At 46.6% G+C, this 21,605-nt stretch overlaps 1 protein-coding gene across 1 annotated transcript in view; it reads left to right on the plus strand.

Annotated features, from left to right (window-relative positions):
• LOC139259421 (MAGUK p55 subfamily member 4-like) overlaps positions 1-21,083 on the plus strand; it is a 238,666-nt gene extending 217,583 nt beyond the window's left edge. The window contains exons 18-19 of the mRNA XM_070874887.1: positions 15,333-15,467; positions 20,810-21,083. Coding sequence (XP_070730988.1) covers positions 15,333-15,467; positions 20,810-21,001 — 327 coding nt within the window. The 3' untranslated portion in view covers positions 21,002-21,083. The remainder of the gene's footprint in view (positions 1-15,332; positions 15,468-20,809) is intronic.
• The last annotated feature ends 522 nt before the right edge of the window (positions 21,084-21,605 follow it).

Consider the following 21,605-nt stretch of genomic DNA (forward strand, 5'->3'; position numbering starts at 1 on the left):
CCTATTTTGGATCTAATTTGCCACTTTGCCCTGGATCCAATGGGCTTTAACCTTCATGAGTGTTGTGTATGCAATAACTCAATAGACTGAATACTGTAAACTCCGAACAGGTACAAACCTGGCTCTACTTTATTAGGGCCCAAAGTGATTACATTACAAGATGGCTGGCCTTTTATACCTGGGCTGCACACATGTGTGCACAGCCCAATGACCTCCGTCAGTGGCGCCACCTGGTGGCTAGTAAACCCAAGCATAAAGACATGACAATATCCCCCTTTAAGATATTAGTAACATTCTTTTTACAAATTGAGACGGTCCGGGGCTTTCCACTCCTGAGTTGAACGTCTCAGTTCAACTCCAGTCTTGGGTGAGTATTCTGAGTCTGTTATGACTGGGGGCTGGGTAGCCGATCTGATGGGATGACCACGTCAGGGATTGAAAGTCCAGATTCATTGATGACAGCGGAGTCTTCGGATGACTGAGGGTAGGTTGGTTGGTCACTGATTGTGTCTTCCTCAGACTGTTCCGATTCATCCGTGTGCCGCAGCTTTATCTGATCGACATGTTTCCTGCATGTTTGCCCATTCTTGAGCTTAACGATAAACACGCTGTTACCCTTCTTGGCCGTTACAGTACCGGCGATCCATTTGGGACCTTGACCATAATTCAGTACATACACATGATCATTGATAGAAATGTCACGTGAGACAGTAGCACAATCATGATACCCTTGCTGACTTTGACGTCAGTATTTGGCACGATTATTCAAGTCAAGGTAGACAAGACAGAGCCTCTCCATCAATAGTTCAGCAGGGGAGACCCCGGTAAGCGTATGGGGTCTTGTCCTGTAACTAAGCAATATGCGTGACAAGCAAGTTTGCAGTGAACCTTGAGTTACATATTTCATACTCTGCTTGATGGTTTGGACCGCATGCTCTACTTGTCCATTGGATGCGGGTTTGAATGGTGTTACGTTTAATATAACTCCACAAGACTATATATCTTAAGCTCAAACTGTTGTGACCTTGGTCTCTTTATTGTAACTCTAGAGTGAGGAGGCAGCATTGTAGACTGCCTTTTATACCTGCTTGCCCAGGGTGTGCAGGTGACCCTTGGGTCTCCCACAGGTGCGCCCCCTAGTTGCAAGTCTTACACATTGGTAATGTTTACATACATAACATCATTCCCCCTCCCACAAAGTCTTTGATACAAGTTATGTACAAGTTGAGGCGATCCTGGGCCCTGCGTTCCCGGGTTGATCGCTGAGTTGAAGTTCTGGCATGGGTGAGTCGGTCGGATCATTGCTGCACTGTGGTGTGGCTGATCTGATCAGACTGTCGGGCATGGTGAGTTCATCCTCGTGGTTGACCGCAGGGTCGATTGCTGGTTGGTTGAGTGTGGGTAGAGCATTAATGGTAATGTCCTCTTCAAACTGTTCTTGGTTGTCAATGAACCACAGTTTGGTCTGATCCAAGTGCTTTCTGCACATTTGTCCATTCAAAAGTTTAACAACAAACACTGTATTCCCCTCCTTGGCTAACACAGTGCCAGCAACCCATTTGGGACCATGAGCGTAATTAAGAACAAACACAGGGTCATTAACCTCAATGTCATGTGATACAGCCGCACGATCGTGGTACATGTTATGCCGGTGACGCCGGGTTTCTACATGATCATTGAGATCCGGGTGGACTAAGGAGAGCCTGGTTTTGAGTGCTCTCTTCATTAGCAATTCTACAGGGAGAACCCCGGTAAGCAAGCGTGCGGTAGCTGAGCAGAAGCCGAGATAACCAGGTCTGCAGGGAACCGTTCGTCATGCATTTCAAGCTCTGCTTGATGGTTTGGACTGCTCGTTCCGCTTGACCATTGGATGCAGGCTTAAATGGTGCAGACCTGACATGCTTGATGCCATTGCGGGTTATGAACTAGTTGAATTCCGAGCTGGTGAAACATGGTCCATTGTCACTAACAAGGACATCAGACAAACCATGGGTGGCGAACAAGGCCTGGAGGCTTTCAATGGTGGCAGTGGACGTACATGATGACATTATTATACATTCAATCCATTTGGAGTAAGCGTCCACTGCTGCTAGGAACACCTTTCCTCGAAAGGGGCCAGCGAAATCTATGTGGACCTTGGACCATGGTTTGGAGGGTCATAACCACAGACTCAGTGGGGCCTCCCTTGGTGCATTGCTCAACTGTGAGCAAGTGTTGCATTGGTGTACACATAGCTCCAATTCTGAGTCAATGCCGGGCCACCAAACGTGCGACTAGGCGATAGCCTTCATCATGACTATGCCTGGGTGGGTACTGTGAAGGTCGCGTATAAACGTTTCCCTGCCTTTTTTTGGAGACAGTCCGAATGAATGGACATTTCATCCTTGCATCGGTGGCACAGATTAATTTCGTCTTGCATTTCCCCGGGAACCGCTGACCAGCTCCCATTGAGGATGCAGCTTTTTACTAGTGACAGCACCAGGTCCTGGCTAGTCCAGGTCCTGATCTGGCGAGCCGTGATAGGTGATCCCTCGCTCTCAAAAGTATCCATTACAAGAAGCAAGTCTGCAGGTTGCGCCATTTCCACCCCAGTGGTGGACAATGATAGCCGACTGAGGGCATCCGCACAGTTCTCTGTGCCTGGTCTGTGGCGGATTACGTAGTCATACGCAGATAACATTAGTGTCCATCTTTGGATGCGGGACGAAGCATTGGTGTTAATACCTTTGCTTTCTGAGAACAACGAAATTAGCGGCTTGTGGTCGGTTTCGAGCTCGAACCGGAGTCTGAATAGATATTGGTGCATTTTCTTAACCCTGTACACGCATGCTAATGATTCTTTCTCAACCATACTGTAGGCTCGGTCAGCCTTGGATAAGCTTCTGGACGCATATGCAACCGGTTGCAGTTTACCTGACCCATTGGCTTGCTGTAACACACAACCGACCCCATACGAATATGCATCACAAGCTAGTACTAAACGTTTACACGGGTCATACAATACAAGTAACTTGTTACAACATAGCAGGTTTCTGGCCTTGTTAAAGGCTGTCTCTTGAAATTTACCCCAAATCCAGTCATCACCCTTGTGTAGCAATAAATGCAATGGTTCCAGCAAACTGCTCAACCCTGGTAGAAAGTTACTAAAATAGTTGAGGAGTCCTAGGAACGAACGCAACTCCATCACCTTCTGTGGTCTGGATGCATTCTTGATGGCCTCCGTCTTGGAGTCCGTGGGTCTGATGCCGTCTGCTGCAATCTTTCTCCACAGAAATTCGACCTCTGGCGCCAGGAAAACACACTTGGAGTGTTTCAGCCTGAGTCCCACTCTGTCCAGTCGCTTTAGAACCTCTTCCAGGTTGTGCAAGTGTTCGGTGGTATTGCGGCCAGTGATGAAACACCTTGAAATACCACGGTGCATGGATCCGATTTCAGCAGATGCTCCATGTTCCTCTGGAAGATGGCCACAGCCGAGCGAATCCCAAAGGGGCATCTGTGGTACTTGAACAGTCCTCTGTGCATGTTGATGCACGTCAATTTTTTCGAAGGTTCAGCCAGCTCCTGTGTCATGTAAGCAGGGGTTAGATCCAGCTTGGTGAATGACTTCCCCCCTGTTAGTGTTGCAAACAGGTCATCCGCTTTGAGTAATGGGTACTGGTCCTGTAACGAGACTCGGTTGATCGTTACCTTGTAGTCCCCGCAGATTCTGACCATTCCATCACTTTTCAACATCGGAACAATTGGACTGGCCCACTCGTTGAACTTGACTGGCGATATGATCCCCTCTCATTGAAGTATGTCCAGCTCGATCTCGACTTTCTCTCACATCATGTATGGAACCGCTCGGGCCTTGTGCATCAGGGACAAGATGGATCTGCACTTTGGCAATAATGATGGGAATTTGTTTAACACTTGGGCGCACGAGGCGTCATCCTCCGAAGACAGTGCTTTGATGTCATCCCAGTTCCATCAGATCTTTCCCAGCCAGCTTCTGCCGAAAAGCGTTGGGTCATCACCTGGTACAATCCATAGTGGTAAATCATGCACAGCTCCATCGTACGATACTTTCACTGCCGCACTGCCAATGACTGGTATGAGCTCTTTGGTGTAAGTGCGCAGCTTGGTGTGGATCGGGCTTAGTTTTGGCCTTTGTGCCTGTTGTCCCACAGTTTCCCAAAAGCCTTCTGGCTCATAACTGACTGACTCGCCCCGTGTCCAATTCCATGGAAACTGGAATGCCATTTAATTTGACTTTTAACATTATCGGAGGGCTTTTGATGGTGAAGGTGTGTATCCCATACACTTCCTCTTCAGCCTCGGGTTGAGTTGCCTCTCTTACTCGTTCAGCGTGATCTGCGCCAGATCGGTCATCTTCTGCCGACTCTGCCACGTGGTGAGTCACAGCACGTCTGCACATTTGCTGGAGGTGCCCCATTGTTCCACAGCCCTTGCACACGTGGTGCTTGAATCGACATTGATGGGCTCGGTGATTAACCCCCCAAGCCGACATGGTGCTAATGGATTCGCATTCACGCCCCATGGGTCATCCTAGGTCTGGCCTCTGCGGGCGTGTAGGCCCTGCCATGTACAGTTCTGCCTGCTGAAGGCGTTATTTTATGCACAGTACTTGCCGGTGAGTTCCAATGCTGCAATGATATCTGTTTGGTGTTATCGTTCGTGGACATAAAAGTCTGGGCTATCGTGATGGCCTTGCTCAGATCTAGGGATTCGGCAGACAGCAGTTTGCGAAGAATGACCTCGTGGCCGATTTCAAGCATGAAAAAGTCCCGCAACGCTTCCCCCAAAAATCCAGCAAATATGCACGGTCCCGCAAGGTGTCTTAGGTCAGTGACATAGTTCGCCACGTCCTGGCCCTCGAACCAGTGGTGTTTATAAAAGCGATACCTGGCCATCAAGATGCTCTCCTTCAGCTTGAGGTGTTCTCGAATCAGTGTGCACAACTCATCATATGTTTTCTCCTGTTGGTTTCGTCGGTGCTAGCAGATTTTTGATGAGGCCATATATTGTGGACCCGCAAACGGTGAGGAGAATCGCCCTGCGCCTGACAGCGGTTTCTTATTTTTCCAGCTTGTTGGTCAAGACGCTCAACGAATGCTTCCCAATCATCACCCTCAACAAATCGCTCAAGGATACCAACGGCAGCCATAACCGTGTGAAAGTTCGTGATCTGTTACTCGTCGCCAATTGTTACGTTCAGAATAACTCCACAAGACTGTATAGCTTAAGCTCAAACTGTTGTGACCTTGATCTCTTTATTGTAACTCCAGAGTGAGGAGGCAGCATGGTAGATTGCCTTTTATACCTGCTTGCCCAGGGTGTGCAGTGACCCTTGGCTCTCCCACAGGTGCACCCCCTGGTGGCAAGTTTTACACATTGGTAATGTTTACATACATAACATCTGGTGCTGACCTCACATGTTTGATACCATTGAGTTTCTTGAACTCTTGAAACTCCATACTAGTGAAGCAAGATCCGTTGTCGCTTACAACGATGTCAGGCAGACCATGCGTAGCAAACATGATACGAAGGCTCTCAATGGTAGCTGTGGATGTGCTGGATGATATGATTGTACACTCTATCCACTTGGAATAAGCATCCACCACAACTAAGAACATCTTTCCCAGGAAGGGACCTGCAAAGTCGATGTGGATCCTGGACTATGGTTTAGATGGCCACGACCACAGACTCAGCAGTGATTCCACTGGTGCTTTACTAAGCTGCATGCAAGTGTTGCACTGATGCACACATGATTCCAGATCAGAGTCAATTCCAGGCCACCATACATGAGATCTGGCAATGGCTTTCATCATGACAATACCGGGATGCGTGCTATATAGATCATGCACAAATTTCTCTCTGTCTTTCTTGGGCATAACAACACGATTATCCCACAGTATACAATCTGTTTGAATGGATAGTTTGTCTTTGCGACGGATGTAAGGTTTGGTCTCCTCACACATTTGCTTGGGTATAGCAGACCAATCACCACTAAGGATACAACGTTTCACAACCGATAATATCGGGTCCTGGCTGATCCAGGTCTTAACTTCTTGGGCCGTGACAAGGGTTCTTTCACTTTCAAAAGCATCCATAACTAACAGTAGGTCTGCCGGTTGTGGCGTTTCCAACTCCGGTATGGGCAACGACAGACAGCTCAATGCATCGGCACAATTCTCAGTGCCAGGACTATGGCGAATGACATAATCATAGATAGATAATGTCAGTACCCACCTCCGGATGTAGGACGATGCATTGGTGTTGATACCTTTGTTTTCCGAAAACAATGAAATTAGTGGCTTGTGATCTGTTTCCAGTTTAAACCGAAGACCAAACAAGTACTGATGCATCTTTTTAACCCCATACACACAGACTAGTGCTTCTTTCTCTACCATGCTGTAGGCTCTTTCTGCCTTTGACAAACTTTTTGAAGCATATGCAACAGGTTGTAATTTGCCCGACTCATTAGCTTGTTGGAGCACGCAACCAACTCTATATGTCGAAGCATCACAGGCCAATACTAGATGCTTACATGGATCATAATGTACCAGCAGCTTGTTAGAGCAAAGCAGATTAGTAGCTTTCTCAAAAGCTCTATCTTGAGATGCACCCACACGTCGCCTTTTCTTAGCAGCATGTGCAGTGGCTCTAATAAGGTGCTCAATCTAGGTAAGAAATTACCAAAGTAGTTGAGTAGACCAAGGAATGAACTCAGCTCCATCACATTCTGAGGCTTGGGTGCATTTTTGATGGCCTTGGTTTTCGAGTCCATAGGCCTTATACCGTCAGCAGCAATTTTCCTCCCCAGGAATTCGACTTCCGGTGCCATGAAGACGCACTTCGAGCGTTTCAGTCTGAGTCTCACTTTGTCCAGACGATGTAGAACCTCTTCCAGGTTGTTCAGATGTTCGGCGGAGTCACGACCTGTGACCAGGATGTCATCTTGGAACACGACAGTTCTGGGGACAGACTTCAGTAGACTCTCCATGTTCCTCTGAAATATGGCTGCAGCCGAGCGAATTCCAAAAGGGCACCTGTTGTAGATAAACAGTCCTTTTTGAGTGTTGATGCACATAAGTTTCTTCGACGTGTCGATCAGCTCCTGTGTCATGTAGGCCGACGTCAGATCCAGTTTAGTGAACGACTCCCCCCCCCCCCCCCCCCCCGGCTAGCGTTGCAAACAGGGTCATCAGTCTTCGGTAACGGGTATTGATCATGTTTCGAAACTCGTTGATCGTAACCTTCTAGTCTCCACAAATCCTGTCAGTACTACCACTTTTCAACACAGGAACAATGGGGCTGGCCCATTCATTAAATTCAACCGGTGATATGATCCCTTCACGCTGGAGTCTGTCCAGTTCGATTTCGACCTACCCCCTCATCATGTATGGAACTGCCCGAGCTTTATGATGGACGGGTCTTGCATCCGAGTCCACGTGGATCTGTACCTTGGCCCCCGTGAAATTGCCGATGCCTGGTTCAAATAGTGAGGGGAACTTGCTCAGCAATTGAGTACATAGTGTATCCGACAACGACGACAACGCTTTGATATCGTTCCAGTTCCATTTGATTTTTTCTAACCAGTTCCTGCCGAACTGCGTTGGACCATTGCCTGGAACAATCCATAACAGTAAATCGTGAACCGCACCATCATACTACACTGCACTGCACTGCCAATCACCGTTATGAGTTCTTTAACGTACGTACGCAACTTGGCATTGACTGGACTCAGCTCAGGCCTCACAGCCTTAGTATCCCACAGCCTGTCGAATGTCCTCTGGCTCATTATTGAGTGACTCGCACCCGTGTCCAATTCCATTGATACCGGCACACCATTAAGTTTTACATTAATCATTATTTGTTAGGAATGAATACAGTCCATACACTTCCTCCCCTGATATCTCAGATTGCATATCCGGATCCGTGCTATACTGGTCATAATCCTCCACATGGTGTGTCGCAGCTCGCTTGCTCAGTTGCGGACACATGTGCTGGAGATGCCCCACTCTCAAACAGCCTTTACAAATATACTGTTTAAACCAACACTGATGGTGCCGATGATTTCCCCCACAACGCCAACACGGTGATATCGGATTCATTCCCGTTGGTGGACTTTGAGCAGCCACAGGTTTCGCGTACGCAGTCGGGTAGACCCTGCCATATGCAGCTCTGCCAAACTATCTTGTAAACAGTACTTGCCGAGTTTCGATTTTTCAATGATATCTGCTTTAAAGCTTTTGTCCGTCAACATACATGATTGAGCAATCGTGATGGCCTTGCTCAAATCCAGCGTCTCCGCCGCCAGTAGCTTACGCAGGATTACCTCATGGTTGATGCCGATTACAAAGAAGTCCCGCAGCATGTTTGCTAATGCAGTTTCGAACTTACACGGTCCAGCTAGACGTTTTAGGTCAGCAACGAATTCCAATACATCCTAGCCCTCAGAACGAACGTGCGTATAGAATCGATATCTTGAGATGATGATGCCTTCATCTGGTCTGAGATGGTCACGTACCAGGGCACACAATGTTTCATAGTCCTTGTCCATTGGACCTAAGGGCGAGAGGTGATTCTTTATTCCATAGATTTTTGGACCGCAAACGATGAAGAGGACCGCCCAGCGCCGAACTGCGTCTGCCTCTTCCTCCATTTTGTTGGCCAAGAAGTACTGGTTCAAGCGGGCTACAAAGTCTCCCTCCACGAATCGCTCCAGAATTCCAATTGTGCTCATTTTTGCATGCAAAGGTGCTTGTTACCTCATCGCCAAATGTTGTGTATGCAATAACTCAATAGATTGAATACTGTAAACTCCGAACATGTACACAACCTGGCTCTACTTTATTAGGGTCCAAAGTGATGACATTACAAGATGGCTGGCCTTTTATGCCTGGGCTGCACACATGTGCGCACAGCCCACTGACCTCCAACAGTGGCGCCACCTGGTGGCCAGTAAATCCAAGCATACATACATGACAGTGACCAGTCTACCATGTGGGACCTTATCAAAGGCTTTGCTAAAGTCCATGTACACTACATCGTACGCACTACCCTCATCAACCCTCTTGGTTACCTCCTCAAAAAATTCAATCAGGTTAGTCAAACACAATCTTCCCTTAAGAAATCCGTGCTGACTGTCCCTAATTAATCCTTGCCTTTCCAAATGTAGATTCATCCTGTCTTTCAGGAATTTTTCCAATAATTTTCCCACCATTGAGGTTAGGCTGACAAGCCTGTAATTACTCAGCCTATCCCTTTCTCCCTTCTTAAACAAAGGTACTACATTAGCAGTCCTCCAATCCTCCGGCACCATGCCTAAATCCAAAGAGGACTGGAAAATGATGGCCAAGGCCTCTGCTATTTCCTCTTTTACTTCACTCAATAGCCTGGGATGCATTTCATCCTGGCCTGGGGACTTATCGACTTTCAAAGCTGCTAAACCCCTTAATACTTCCTCTCTCATTATATTTATTTCATCCAGAATATCACACTCCTCCTTGATAGCAGTATCTGCATTGCCCCTTTCCTTTGTGAAAATAGATGCAAAGTATTCGTTAAGAACCTTACCAACATCTTCTGCCTCCACACATAGATTACCCTCATGGTCTCTAATAGGCCCTACCCTTTCTTTAGTTACCCTCTGACTCTTAAAGTATTTATAGAACATCTTAGGGTTTTCCTTAATTTTACGTGCTCTCTCTTAGCATTCCTAATATCCTTTTTAATTTTGCCTCTTAACTTTCTATATTCCTCTAAAGATTCTATAGTATTTAGCCATTGGTATATGTCATAAGCATCCCTTTTTTTTCTTTATCCTCCCTTGTAAGTCCCTAGACATCCAGGGGACTCTAGAATTATTATTCCCACCCTTTTTCTCTAAGGGCACATGTTTGGCATGAGTCTTCCAGATCTCCTCCTTGAATGCCTCCCACTGTTCTGACACTGCTTTACCCACAAGTAGCTGTTTCCAGTTCACTGTTGGCAAATCACTCCTTAACTTAGCAAAATTAGCTTTTCCCCAATTCGGGACTTTTATTCCAGGCCTATCCTTGTCCTTATCCATAACCAACTTGAACCTGACTGAATTATGGTCATTGGCACCCAAGCGCTCTCCCTCTAATACCCCTTCCACCTGCCCAGCTTCATTCCCCAAAACTAAATCCAAAACCGCCCCCTCTCGTTACTTGCTACATACTGACTAAAAAGGTTCTCTTGAATTCTTAAGAATTCTCAAGAATTCCACACCCTCTATACTCTTCACAGTATATTTGTCCCAATCAATATTTGGATAATTAAAATGGCCTACTATTACTACTCTATGGTTTTTGGACTTCACAGCAATTTGCCTACATATTTGCTCCTCTATCTCCCTCCCTCTGTTTGGGGGTCTATAATACACGCCAGCGGTATGATCGCCTCTTTTTTATTTTTCACCATATTTGACCCATATAGCCTCATTTGATGATCCCTCTAACATATCATTCCTCCTCACCGCTGTAATAGTTTCTTTAATCAATACCGCGATGACCCCCCCTTTTTACCCCCCTCTCTATCTTGTCTAAAAATCCTGTAACCAGGAATATTGATCTGCCAAACCTGCCCCTCTTTCAGCCATGTTTCTGTAATGGCTATAATGTCATACTCCCAAATATCTACCTGTGCTCTTAGCTCATCCGCCTTATTCGCTATATTCTTTGCATTAAAGTATATACCATTTAGCACAGGAAGACCTCCTTGATTACTACTTACTAATCCTTGTTTCCTCTGTCTTACAGATTCGCTTTCTAAATTCTTGCTATCCACTTTCTGCTTTACTTCCTTTCCTATTGAATTTGTCCTCAGGTTCCCATCCCCCTGCCAAGCTAGTTTAAACTCTCCCCAACAGCACTAGCAAAATTCCCCGCGAGGATATTGGTCCCGGAACTGTTGAAGTGCAACCCGTCCAGTTTGTACAGGTCCCATCTCCCCCAGAAGCAGTCCCAATGCCTCAAGAATTTAAAGTCCTCCCTCCTACACCCAACTCTCCAGCCACGTGTTATCCTCTCTATCCTTCTGTTCTTGTACTCATTAGCACATGGCACCGGTAATAACCCGGAGATTACTACCTTTGAGGTCCTATCCTTTATTTTTCTTCCTAGCTCCCTGAATTCTGCCTGTAGGACCTTATCCTTCTTTTTACCTGTGTCGTTGGTCCTGATAGGACCATGACGTCTAGCTGTTTACCCTCTCCCCCCAGGATGCCCTGCGTCCGCTCTGTGACATCCTTGACCCTGACACCAGGGAGGCACCATACCATTCGGGAGTCACGTCGACGGCCGCAGAAACGCCTGTCTGTTCCCCTAACTATAGAATCTCCTATCAGTAGAGTTCTTTTATTCTTCATCTCTCCCCCTTGTGCAGCTGAACCAACCGTGGTGCCTTGGAATTGGCTCTGGCTGCATTCCCCAGAGGCACCATCGCCCTCACCGATACTCAGAAGAGAATATCAGTTGGAAAACTAGATGGACTCACGGGGGGAACTCCTGCACTACCTGCCTAGCATTCTTATTACGTCTGGTGGTCACCCACTTCCCTTCTGCCTGCGCGCTTTTAAACTGCGGGGTGACCACCTCCTGAAACGTGCTATCCACATAATTCTCAGCCTCACGGATGCGCCGTATTGACTCCAGCCGCCGCTCAAGCTCCGAAACGCGGAGCTCGTGTAGTTGAAGCTGGAGACACCTCCTTCACACATGGTTGTCTAGGCTGCGCGAAGCATCCAGGACTTCCCACATGCCGCAGGAAGTGCACTCCACGGGACTGAGCTGCCCTGCCATCCCTCTAGTTAGACTTATCTAGTTTAAAATCTAATTAAAAAGAAAAAGAGAGATATTTACCAACTCATCGACTTCTCCGGCCTCCCGAACTCACGAACTCCCGACCTCTCGAACTCCTGGACCTCTTGACCTCTCAAACTCCCGGACCTCTCGAATTCCTGGACCTCTGAATTTCCTGGACCTCTCGACCCTCTCAACTTCTCGACCTCTCGACCTCTTGACCTCTCGAACTCCCAGACCTCTCGAACTCATGACCTCACGACCTCCCGACCTCACGATCCCCCGACCTCTCGACCACTCAACCTCTCAAACTCCCAGACCTCTCGAACACACGACCTCTCGACCCTCTCGACTTCTCGACTTCTTGAACTCCCAGACCTCTCGAACTCCCGGACCTCTCGAACTCTCGAACTCCCGGACCTCTCGACCTCTCGAATTCCCGGATCTTTCGAACTCACGACCTCCCGATCTCTCGACCTCGCGAACTCCCAGACCTCTTGAACCCCCGGAGCTCTCAACCTCTCGAACTCCCGGACCTCTCGAACTCCAAGACCTCGCGAAATCTCGGACTTCTCGAACTGACCTTTCAAACTCCTGACCTCTCGGACCTCCAGAAAAATAAACCATCTGACAAATGCCTACTTAGAACTTGAGCCAGATGAGGAGTCCAAGTCATGCTTGACTATAACAGTTAGCTAGGCCTATATCAATTTAATAGGCTACCATTTGGAGTGTCTTCCACCCCACCATATTCCAAGGGGTGATGAACCACATTTTGCAAGGCGTTGAAGCGGTAGTATGTTATTTAGATGACATGCTCATTTCAGCACCAAACAGGCAAATCCATAATAACATGTTAAATGAACTGCTCAAATGGCTAGAGAGGCACAGAGTACAAGCAACTGTTCACAAGTGTGAGATATTTCAAAACTCAGTGGAGTACTTGGGGCACAGAGTAGACAAAGATGGTTTACATCCAACGAAGAGAAAGCTGGATGCAATCAGAAATTCACCCACTCCCAAGAATATCACTGAACTTCGATCATTTTGGGATCTTTTGAACTATTATTGGAAGTTCCTGCCAAATTTGACTACCGTGAAACATTCACTGAATGAGCTGTTGAAAAACCAGGTCCATTGGAAGTGGTCAGAAGAATACGACAAGTATTCAAGGAGTTTAAAAGCCAGTTCGTAGAGAATACCATGTTAGTTCACTATAACGTATCTATTAATAGGTGGTGGATGGAGAAAGCACAGGAGATACAACCACTGGCCGACAGCCATGATATACGAGGATTCTTCGTTGCAGTCAAGGCCACCTATGGTCCAAACTCCCAAGGCCCCACCCCACTGCTGGCCAAGAACGGGGAAACACTCATCAAGGACACCAAGGCTGTCAGGGGCCCACTGGAAGGAGCACTTCAAAGATCTCCTCAATCGAGACTCTGCCTTTGACTCAAGTGTTCTCGACTCCAACCCGCCACCACCTCAGTGAAACCCCAACGATGCACGAGGTAGGAAAAGCCATAAAGCAGCTCAAGAATAACAAGTCTACGGGAGCGGATGGAATCCCTGCAGAGGAGCTAAAGTATGACGGAGAGGCACTGTTGGCGCGGATACATGACCTCATCTCTCTCATCTGGAGGAAGGAGAGCATGCCGGGAGATCTCAGAGATGCAGTGATTGTGACCATCTTTAAAAAAGGGGACAAGTCCGACTGCGTCAACTACATGAGAATCTCCCTGCTATCAGCCACTGGGAAAGTTGTCGCTAGAGTTCTCCTCAACCGTCTTCTCCCTGTGGCGAGGAGCTCCTTCTGGAGTCACAGTGCGGATTTCGTCCCCTACGGGATATAATGGACATGATCTTTGCAGCGCAACAGCTGCAGGAAATTGTAGCGAGCAGTGTCAGCCCTTATACATGGCCTTTGACACTATCAACCGCAAGGGTCTATGGAGCGTCCTCCTCCGTTTCGGATGCCCCCAAAAATTTGTCAACATCCTTCGCCTGCTCCACGACGACATGCAGGCCGTGATCCTTACCAACAGATCCATTACAGACCCAACCCACATCCGGATCGGGGTCAAACAGGACTGTGTCATTGCTCCAACCCTCTTCTCAATCTTCCTTGCTGCCATGCTCCATCTCACAATCAACAAGCTCACCGCTGGAGTGGAACTAAACTACAGAACCAGTGGGAAGCTGGTTAACCTACTCCACCTCCAGGCCAGGTCCAAGATCACCTCAACTTCTGTCATTGAGCTATAGTACACGGACGACACCTGCGTCTGCGCACATTCTGAGGCTGAACTCCAGGATATAGTCGATGTATTTACTGAGGCATGCTAAACATCTGTTAGATAAGGGTCCTCCACCAGCCTGTCCTCACCGCACAGCACTGCCCCCCCAGTCATCAAGGTCCACGGCGCGGCCCTCAACAACGTGGACCATTTCCCATACCTCGGGAGCCTCTTATCAACAAAAGCAGGCATTGATGCGGAGATTCAACACCGCTTTCAGTGCGCCAGTGCAGCCTTCGGCCACCTGAGGGAAAGAGTGTTCGAAGACCAGGCCCTCAAATCTACCATCAAGCTCATGGTCTACAGGGCTGTAGTAATACCCGCCCTCCTGTATGGCTCAGAGGCATGAAAAATGTACAGAAGACACCTCAAGTCGCTGGAGATATATCTCCAACGATGTCTTCGCAAGATCCTGCAAATCCCCTGGGAGGACAGGCGCACGAACATCAGTGTCCTCATCCAGGCTCACATCCCCAGCATTGAAGCACTGACAACACTCGATCAGCTTTGCTGGGCAGGCCACATAGTTTGCATGCCAGACACGAGACTCCCAAAGCAAGTGCTCTATGCGGAGCTCCTTCATGGCAAACGAGCCAAAGTTGGGATGCGGAAACATTACAAGGACATCCTCAAAGCCTCCCTGATAAACTGCTACATCACCACTGACACCTGGGAATCCCTGGCCAAAGACCGACCTAAGTGGAGAAAGTGCATCCGAGAGGGCGTTGAGCACTTTGAGGCTCAATGTCGAGAGCATGAAGAGATCAAGCGAAGGCAGCGGAAGGAGCATGCGACAAATCAGTCAGACCCACCCCTTCCCTCGGCGACTGTCTGCCCCACCTGTGACAGAATCTGTGGCTCTTGTATTGGAGTGTTCAGCCACCAAAGAACCCACTTCAGGAGTGGAAGCAAGTCTTCCTCGATTCCGAGGGACTGCCTATGATGATTAATGAAGGGTTATGTGGCAAAGTCACATGGTGACAGTTTCTGCATTGGAGCCATCTTGTGCAGTGTGTTTCTTAGTGATATCGTAAGAATATATCACATGTGGGATGTCAGACTGGGTGAGTGGGATGTTGGGCTGGCTGAATGAGTTGTCGGGGTGGGTGAGTGGGAGTGCAGATTCACTGGTATAGTGTAGGTTTACTGGTACAGAGTAGATTCACTTTCACTTCACTTTTGTTCATCTTCCTTCACACAGAGAATTCCAGAGGCACGAACAAAGGAGCTAAAGCCCTTCATCATATTTATCAAACCTCCAAGCATCGGTCGTCTGCAGCAGACGCGAGTGCACAGCCGCATCATCACCGAGTATTATGTAAACAGGTCTTTCAAGGTGGGTTCTCCTAGTATCTGTGGCAGTGCAACGACAGCAGGATTTAAATAACCTTTCCATGTTACAATCCCAATTTGTTGGCACTTAACCATTAGGATGGATTTGAAACCAACTCTCCAGGGTGAAAGGGCTTTCTGGGGTTCTCATTGTAGTTACAAGCACATTGAACAAAGGTACCTCAGCAATCTTCTCATCTTATTACAGGTAACATTAAACTCGGGTACCTCAGAAACCTGTAACTATAAGCACCATTAAACTGGGGTACTTCAGCAATCTTCTCCCTACAGTTACAAGCCCATTAAACTAACCCCCATCCCATCCCATCTTAAACCCGCCCACTTCCAGTTTTAACGCAGGCGGGACAGAGGGCAACTAATCCACTCCCAGCGGGCGGGTTGCACGTTAAAATATTTTAATGAGGCTGCATGCCTCACATTTTATCTCCATTTTTAACACTAAACTTCCCGGGCTTTGGGAAACCTGGCAGCTGAAGGGAGGCAAGAAGGGCTGGATCCAGCAAGTATGTGCCTTTTCAGCAGTACTGCTTCTCCCTGCTCCCTAGGCAAACCTGTAAACCACTCGTACATTCAGCTGACTCCACCCATCACGCTATCGGTCCCCCCAAACCATGATGTCACCCCGACCCTTCCGACTTCCCTTCCACACCCCAGTCTTTCCGATTTCCACCACCCCACTCCAGCCTCTGATCTATCTGGCCTGTGCTCTACCCATCCCCAGCCTCTTATCTCTGCCTCCCCCCACCACGTGATCTCTCCGGCCTTTCCTATCCCTCTCGCTCTCCTCTCTGCTTCCTGGCTGCAGCCTGGTGATGAAGGTCTACCCGACTGACACCTGCGCAGACTCTCAATCTGGCTGGCTACAACCGAGAAACAGTGACAAAATATTCGAATCTGGTTCGGCCTTAAAATTCAGCAGGACCTGAGGGATTCGAGCATAAAAAAAGTCCCCATACCCTGCTCCCTCCTTACCCCCTACCTCCTGTAAATATTGGGGTTACTCTCTCGCTCTCTGGATTACAGTCCCTTGCTCTCTCTCTCCCTGTATCACAATCCCTCACGCTCTCTTCCTGCATCACCCTCTCTCTCCCTGTATCACATTCTCTCTCTCTAATTGAAAACTAAACATAGATAATTGATATTTCAAAACTTGAAAACATAATTAATTAAATAAAATACATTAGAGATGGCAGGGCAGGTGATGTGTTGCAGCTGTAGCATGTGGGAGCTGCTGGACACCAGTGTCCACATCTGCAGTAAGTGATGTCGGCTCGAGGAACTTCGGCTCATGGTTGATGAACTGGAGTCCGAGCTGCAGACACTGCGATACATCAGAGAGGGGGAGAGTTACCTGGATGCTGTGTTCCAGGAGGCACCCCTTAGGTTAAATATTTCAAATTTGGTCCGTGGTCAGGGATAGGAGGGTGTGACTACAAGTGCAGCAGGTATGGGGATCCAGAAGGTAGCATTGGAGGAGCCTCAGCCCTTGCACTTGTCCAACAGGTACGAGGTTCTTGCTCCCTCTGTGGATGAGAGCAGGGAGGATGAGCAATCTGTTCATAGCACCATGGTACAGGGGGCCATTCAGGTTAGGGGAGTTAAAAGACATGTAGTAGTGGTAGGGAACAGCATAGTTAGGGGGATAGATACTGTTATCTGCAGCCGAGAGTGTGAGTCCCGAAGGCTGTGTGGCCTGCCAGGGTTAAGGATATCTCCACTGCGCTGGAGAGGAACTGGGGATAGATCCAGTTGTCATGATCCACGAAGGTACCAATGACATAGATAGGGCAAAGAAACTAGTTCTGCTGAGGGAGTATGAGCAACTAGGGGTTAAATTAAAAAGCAGAACCACAAAGGTAATAATCTCTGGATTACTTCCTGAGCCACGAGCAAATTGGCATAGGGTAAGTAAGATCCGAGACATGAACGCGTGGCTCAAAGATTGGTGTTGGAGAAATGGGTTTCATTTCATGGGGTACTGGCACCAGGACTGGGATAAGTGAGAGCTGTTCCGCTGGGATGGGCTTCACTTGAACCATGCTGGGACCAGTGTCCTGGTGAATCGAATAACTAGGGCTGTAGATAAGATTTTAAACTAAATAGTGCGGGGGAGGGTTCAGGTGAGGGGAAATTTTAAAAGTCAAAAAGAAAGGAGAAGGCAATAGAGCAGGGTAGCGATAGGGGTAATGATAACCAGAGTGTGACAGGAAGGGACTGAGCGTATAAAGATAAGAGTGTACCAGAAAGAATCAGAGTAGGGAACAATGGTGCAAAGACAAAATTAAAAGCTCTTTATCTGAATGCACGTAGCATTTGTAACAAGATCGATGAGTTGACGGCACAAATAGAAATAAATGGGTATGATCTGACAGCCATTAAAGAGACGTGGTTGCATGGTGACAAATGCTGGGAACTGAATATTCAGGGATATTTGCCATTTCGGAAGGATAGGCAGAAAGGAAAAGGAGGTGGGGTAGCTCTGTTAATAAATGATGAGATCAGTGCAGTAGTGAGAAATGATATTGGCTCAGAAGATCAAGATGTAGAATCAGTTTGGATGGAGATAACAAATAATAAGGGAAAGAAGTCACTGATGGGAGTAGTCTATAGGCCCCCTGACAGTAGCTACACTGTAGGACAGAGTATAAATCAAGAAACAATAGAGGCTTGTAAAAAAGGTACTACAATAATCATGAGCGATGTTAATTGTCGCATAGATTGGACAAATCAAATTGGCAAAGGTAGCTTTGAGAACGAATTCATAATGTATTCTGATTGGTTTCTTAGAACAATATATTGTGGATCCAACCAGGGAGCAGGCTATTTTAGATCTGGTAATTGTAATGAGATAGGATTAATTAATGATCTCATAGTAAAGGAACCTCTAAGGAAGAGTGATCATAGCATGTTAGAATTTCAAATTCAGTTTTAGGGTGAGACACTAGTGTCCTGAACTTAAATAGAGCCAAGTACAAAAGTATGAAGAAAGATTTAGCTAACGTGGACTGGGAAAATAGATTAAAGGGTCAGACGGTAGATAAGCAGTGGCGACATTTAAGGAGATATTTCATAACACTCAGCAAAGATATATTCCAAAGAGAAAGGGGCCGAAATTCAGGTGTGCCTATGAGTTTTTAACTGGTACTCACCGCTGGAACTCTTGGTGAGGTGAGTAGATCCATTTTCGGGACTTTGAATTTTTTTCAAAGTCCTACAGGAAATGTATCATAATGGGGCGTGCCTTAGACTCAAAGTCAGCTGACTGGCTGAAAATGGGATGATTGGGCCGTCCGCTGCTGTCAATCAACGTGGTGATGTCACAGCGCGTGTACGTCACCACACTCTCTCCCCTCTGTTAATGGGGAGAGATGCGATCATTTTTTAACAGCCATCCATGGCTAACTAAGGAAGTTAAGGATGACATCAAATTGAAAACAAAACATACAATCTTACTAAGAATAGTGGTAGGCCAGAGAATTGGGAATTTTTTTAGAAACCACCAAAGGATGACTAAAAAAATAATGAGAGAGAAGATAGATTATGAGATTAAATTAGCAAGAAATATAAAAACAGACAGTAAGAGCTTTTACAGGTCTATAAAAAGGAAGAGAGTAGCTAAAGTAAACATTCGTCCCATAGACGATGAGACTGGGGAATGAAGAATGGGAAACAGGGAAATGGCAGAGACTATGAACAAATATTTTGTATCAGTCTGCACGGTAGAAGACATTAAAAGCGCCCCAATAATAATAGATAATCAAGGGGTTATAGGGAGGGAGGAACTTAAAACAATCACTATCACTGGAGAAAAAGTACTAGACAAACTAATGGGACTAAAGGTGGATGTTCCCTGGACCTGATGGCCTGCAGCCTAGGTTCTTAAAAGAAGTGGCTGCAGAGATAGTGGATGCATTGGTTGTTTTCTACCAAAATTCCCTTAATTCTGGAGAGGTCCCAGCGGATTAAAAAAACGCAAATGTTGCGCCCCTATTCAAGAAAGGAGGGAGACAAAAAGCAGGAAACTATAGACCACTTAGCCTAACATCTGTCATTGGGAAAATCCTGGAGTCCATTTTTAAGGAAGTAATAGCAGGACATTTAGAAAACCATAATACAATCAAGCAGAGTCAGCATGGTTTTATTAAAGGGAAACCATGTTTGACAAAGTTGCTAGAATTCTTTGAAGATGTAATGAGCAGGGTGGATAAAGGGGAACCAGTAGATGTAGTGTATTTGGATTTGCAGAAGGCATTCGATAAGGTGCCACATAAAAGGTTATTGCACAAGATAAGAGCTCACAGGGTTGGGGGTAACATATTAGCATGGATAGTGGATTGGCTAGCTACCAGAAAACAGAGAGTCGGGATAAATGGGTCATTTTCAGATTAATAAACTGTAACTAGTGGGGTGCCACAGGGATCAGTGCTGGGATCTCAACTATTTATAATCTATATTAATGATTTGGATGAAGAGACTGAACGTAACATTGCCAAATTTGCCGATTATACAAAGATGGGTGGGAAAGCAAGTTGTGAAGAGGATACAACAAACCTGCAAAACAATATAGACATGCTAAGTGAGTGGGCAAAAATTTGGCAGATGGAGTATAATGTGGGAAAATGTGAGGTTGTCCATTTTGGTAGGAAGAATAAAAAAGCAAATTATTATTTAAATGGAGAGAAACTACAAAATGCTGCGGTACAAGAGGGACCTGTGGATTCTTGTACATGAAACACAAAAAGTTAGCATTCAAGTACAGCAAGTAATTAGGAAGGCAAATGGAATGTTGGCCTTTATTGCAAGGAGGATGGAGTATAAAAGTAGCGGAGTCTTGATACAACTGTACAGGGCATTGGTGAGACCTGAAGTGGAGTACTGCGTACAGTTTTGGTCTCCTTATTTAAGGAGGGATATACTTGCATTGGAGACAGTTCAGAGAAGGTTCACTAGGTTGATTCCTGAGATGAAGGGATTCTCTTATGAAGAAAGGTTGAGCTGGTTGGGCCTATGCTCATTGGAGGTTATAAGAATGAGAGGTGATCTTATTGAAACATAAGATTCTGAGGGGGCTTGACACGGTGGATGCAGGGAGGATGTTTCCCCTCGTGGGGGAATCTAGAACCAGGGGCCATAGTTTCAGAATAAGGGGTGACCCATTTAAAATGGAAGTGGAGTTGAGGCTACGATCAGATCAGCCATTATCTTACTGAATGGCGGAAAAGACTCGAGGGGCCAAATGGCCTACTCCTGCTCCTATTTCTTATGTTCTTATGTTCTCTTTATCACTCCCTCTCTCTGAATCATTGTTCTATTTTGTGTTAACAGGAGGAAGATTTACAGGAGATGGAGGATGCATCTGAGAAGATACTGGATTACTTTGGACACCTATTTGACTGTATAATTGTGAACGATGAGCTCCCGGACACCCGCCTGCAACTACTCTGTGCTGCAAGGGGAGCTCAAGCTGAGCCACATTGGGTGCCGGCAGCTTGGCTCAATTCAAACATGGGCGCTTAATTCCTTCTCCATGGAGTGTCGGCGGTGGGTTTGTTGTTTGGTGGGAAATGGACTTGGTATCTAACCCATGCCAAAACTGCACTGGGAGTGTTTGATGGAACAGTGTAGATATTTACTCTGTATCTGTCCTGTGAGTTATTGATGCTGACACTAGTTGGCTGAAATGAAAATTTTGCAGAGCTGACCGACTTCGCCCTGATGACTAGACAATTCACACCAAAAAAGTAATATTAAAAAATCTAGGTGCAGTTACATAGGGAGCTGTGTATTATAGTGAGAAATATCCTGTGGGTGTGTTCAAGATATTGTATAAATATTGCATGGTAAATAGTAAAGTCATGACTATTGGTTTCACTCTGTTGGTTGTCTGTTTTACTTATGCCGAGCTGTGGGACTATGTTCATCGTTCTTCCCTTCTTTTCTTCACTTCCTAAAACCTTTCCTGTTTCACTTTGAAAACTTTTCCCAGTTTCCTCCTCTCTTCTCCTGAAGTTGCTGACTCTTGCCTGGGCTGACGAAACAGGAAAGATTGGGATATTATAGCCGCAACAACACTCGGGACATAGCAGTTCGCTTCATCAGTGCTCTGCCACTGAACTCAATA

Source organism: Pristiophorus japonicus, chromosome 3 (genome assembly GCF_044704955.1).
Source record: "Pristiophorus japonicus isolate sPriJap1 chromosome 3, sPriJap1.hap1, whole genome shotgun sequence".
NCBI classification, from domain to species: domain Eukaryota; kingdom Metazoa; phylum Chordata; class Chondrichthyes; family Pristiophoridae; genus Pristiophorus; species Pristiophorus japonicus.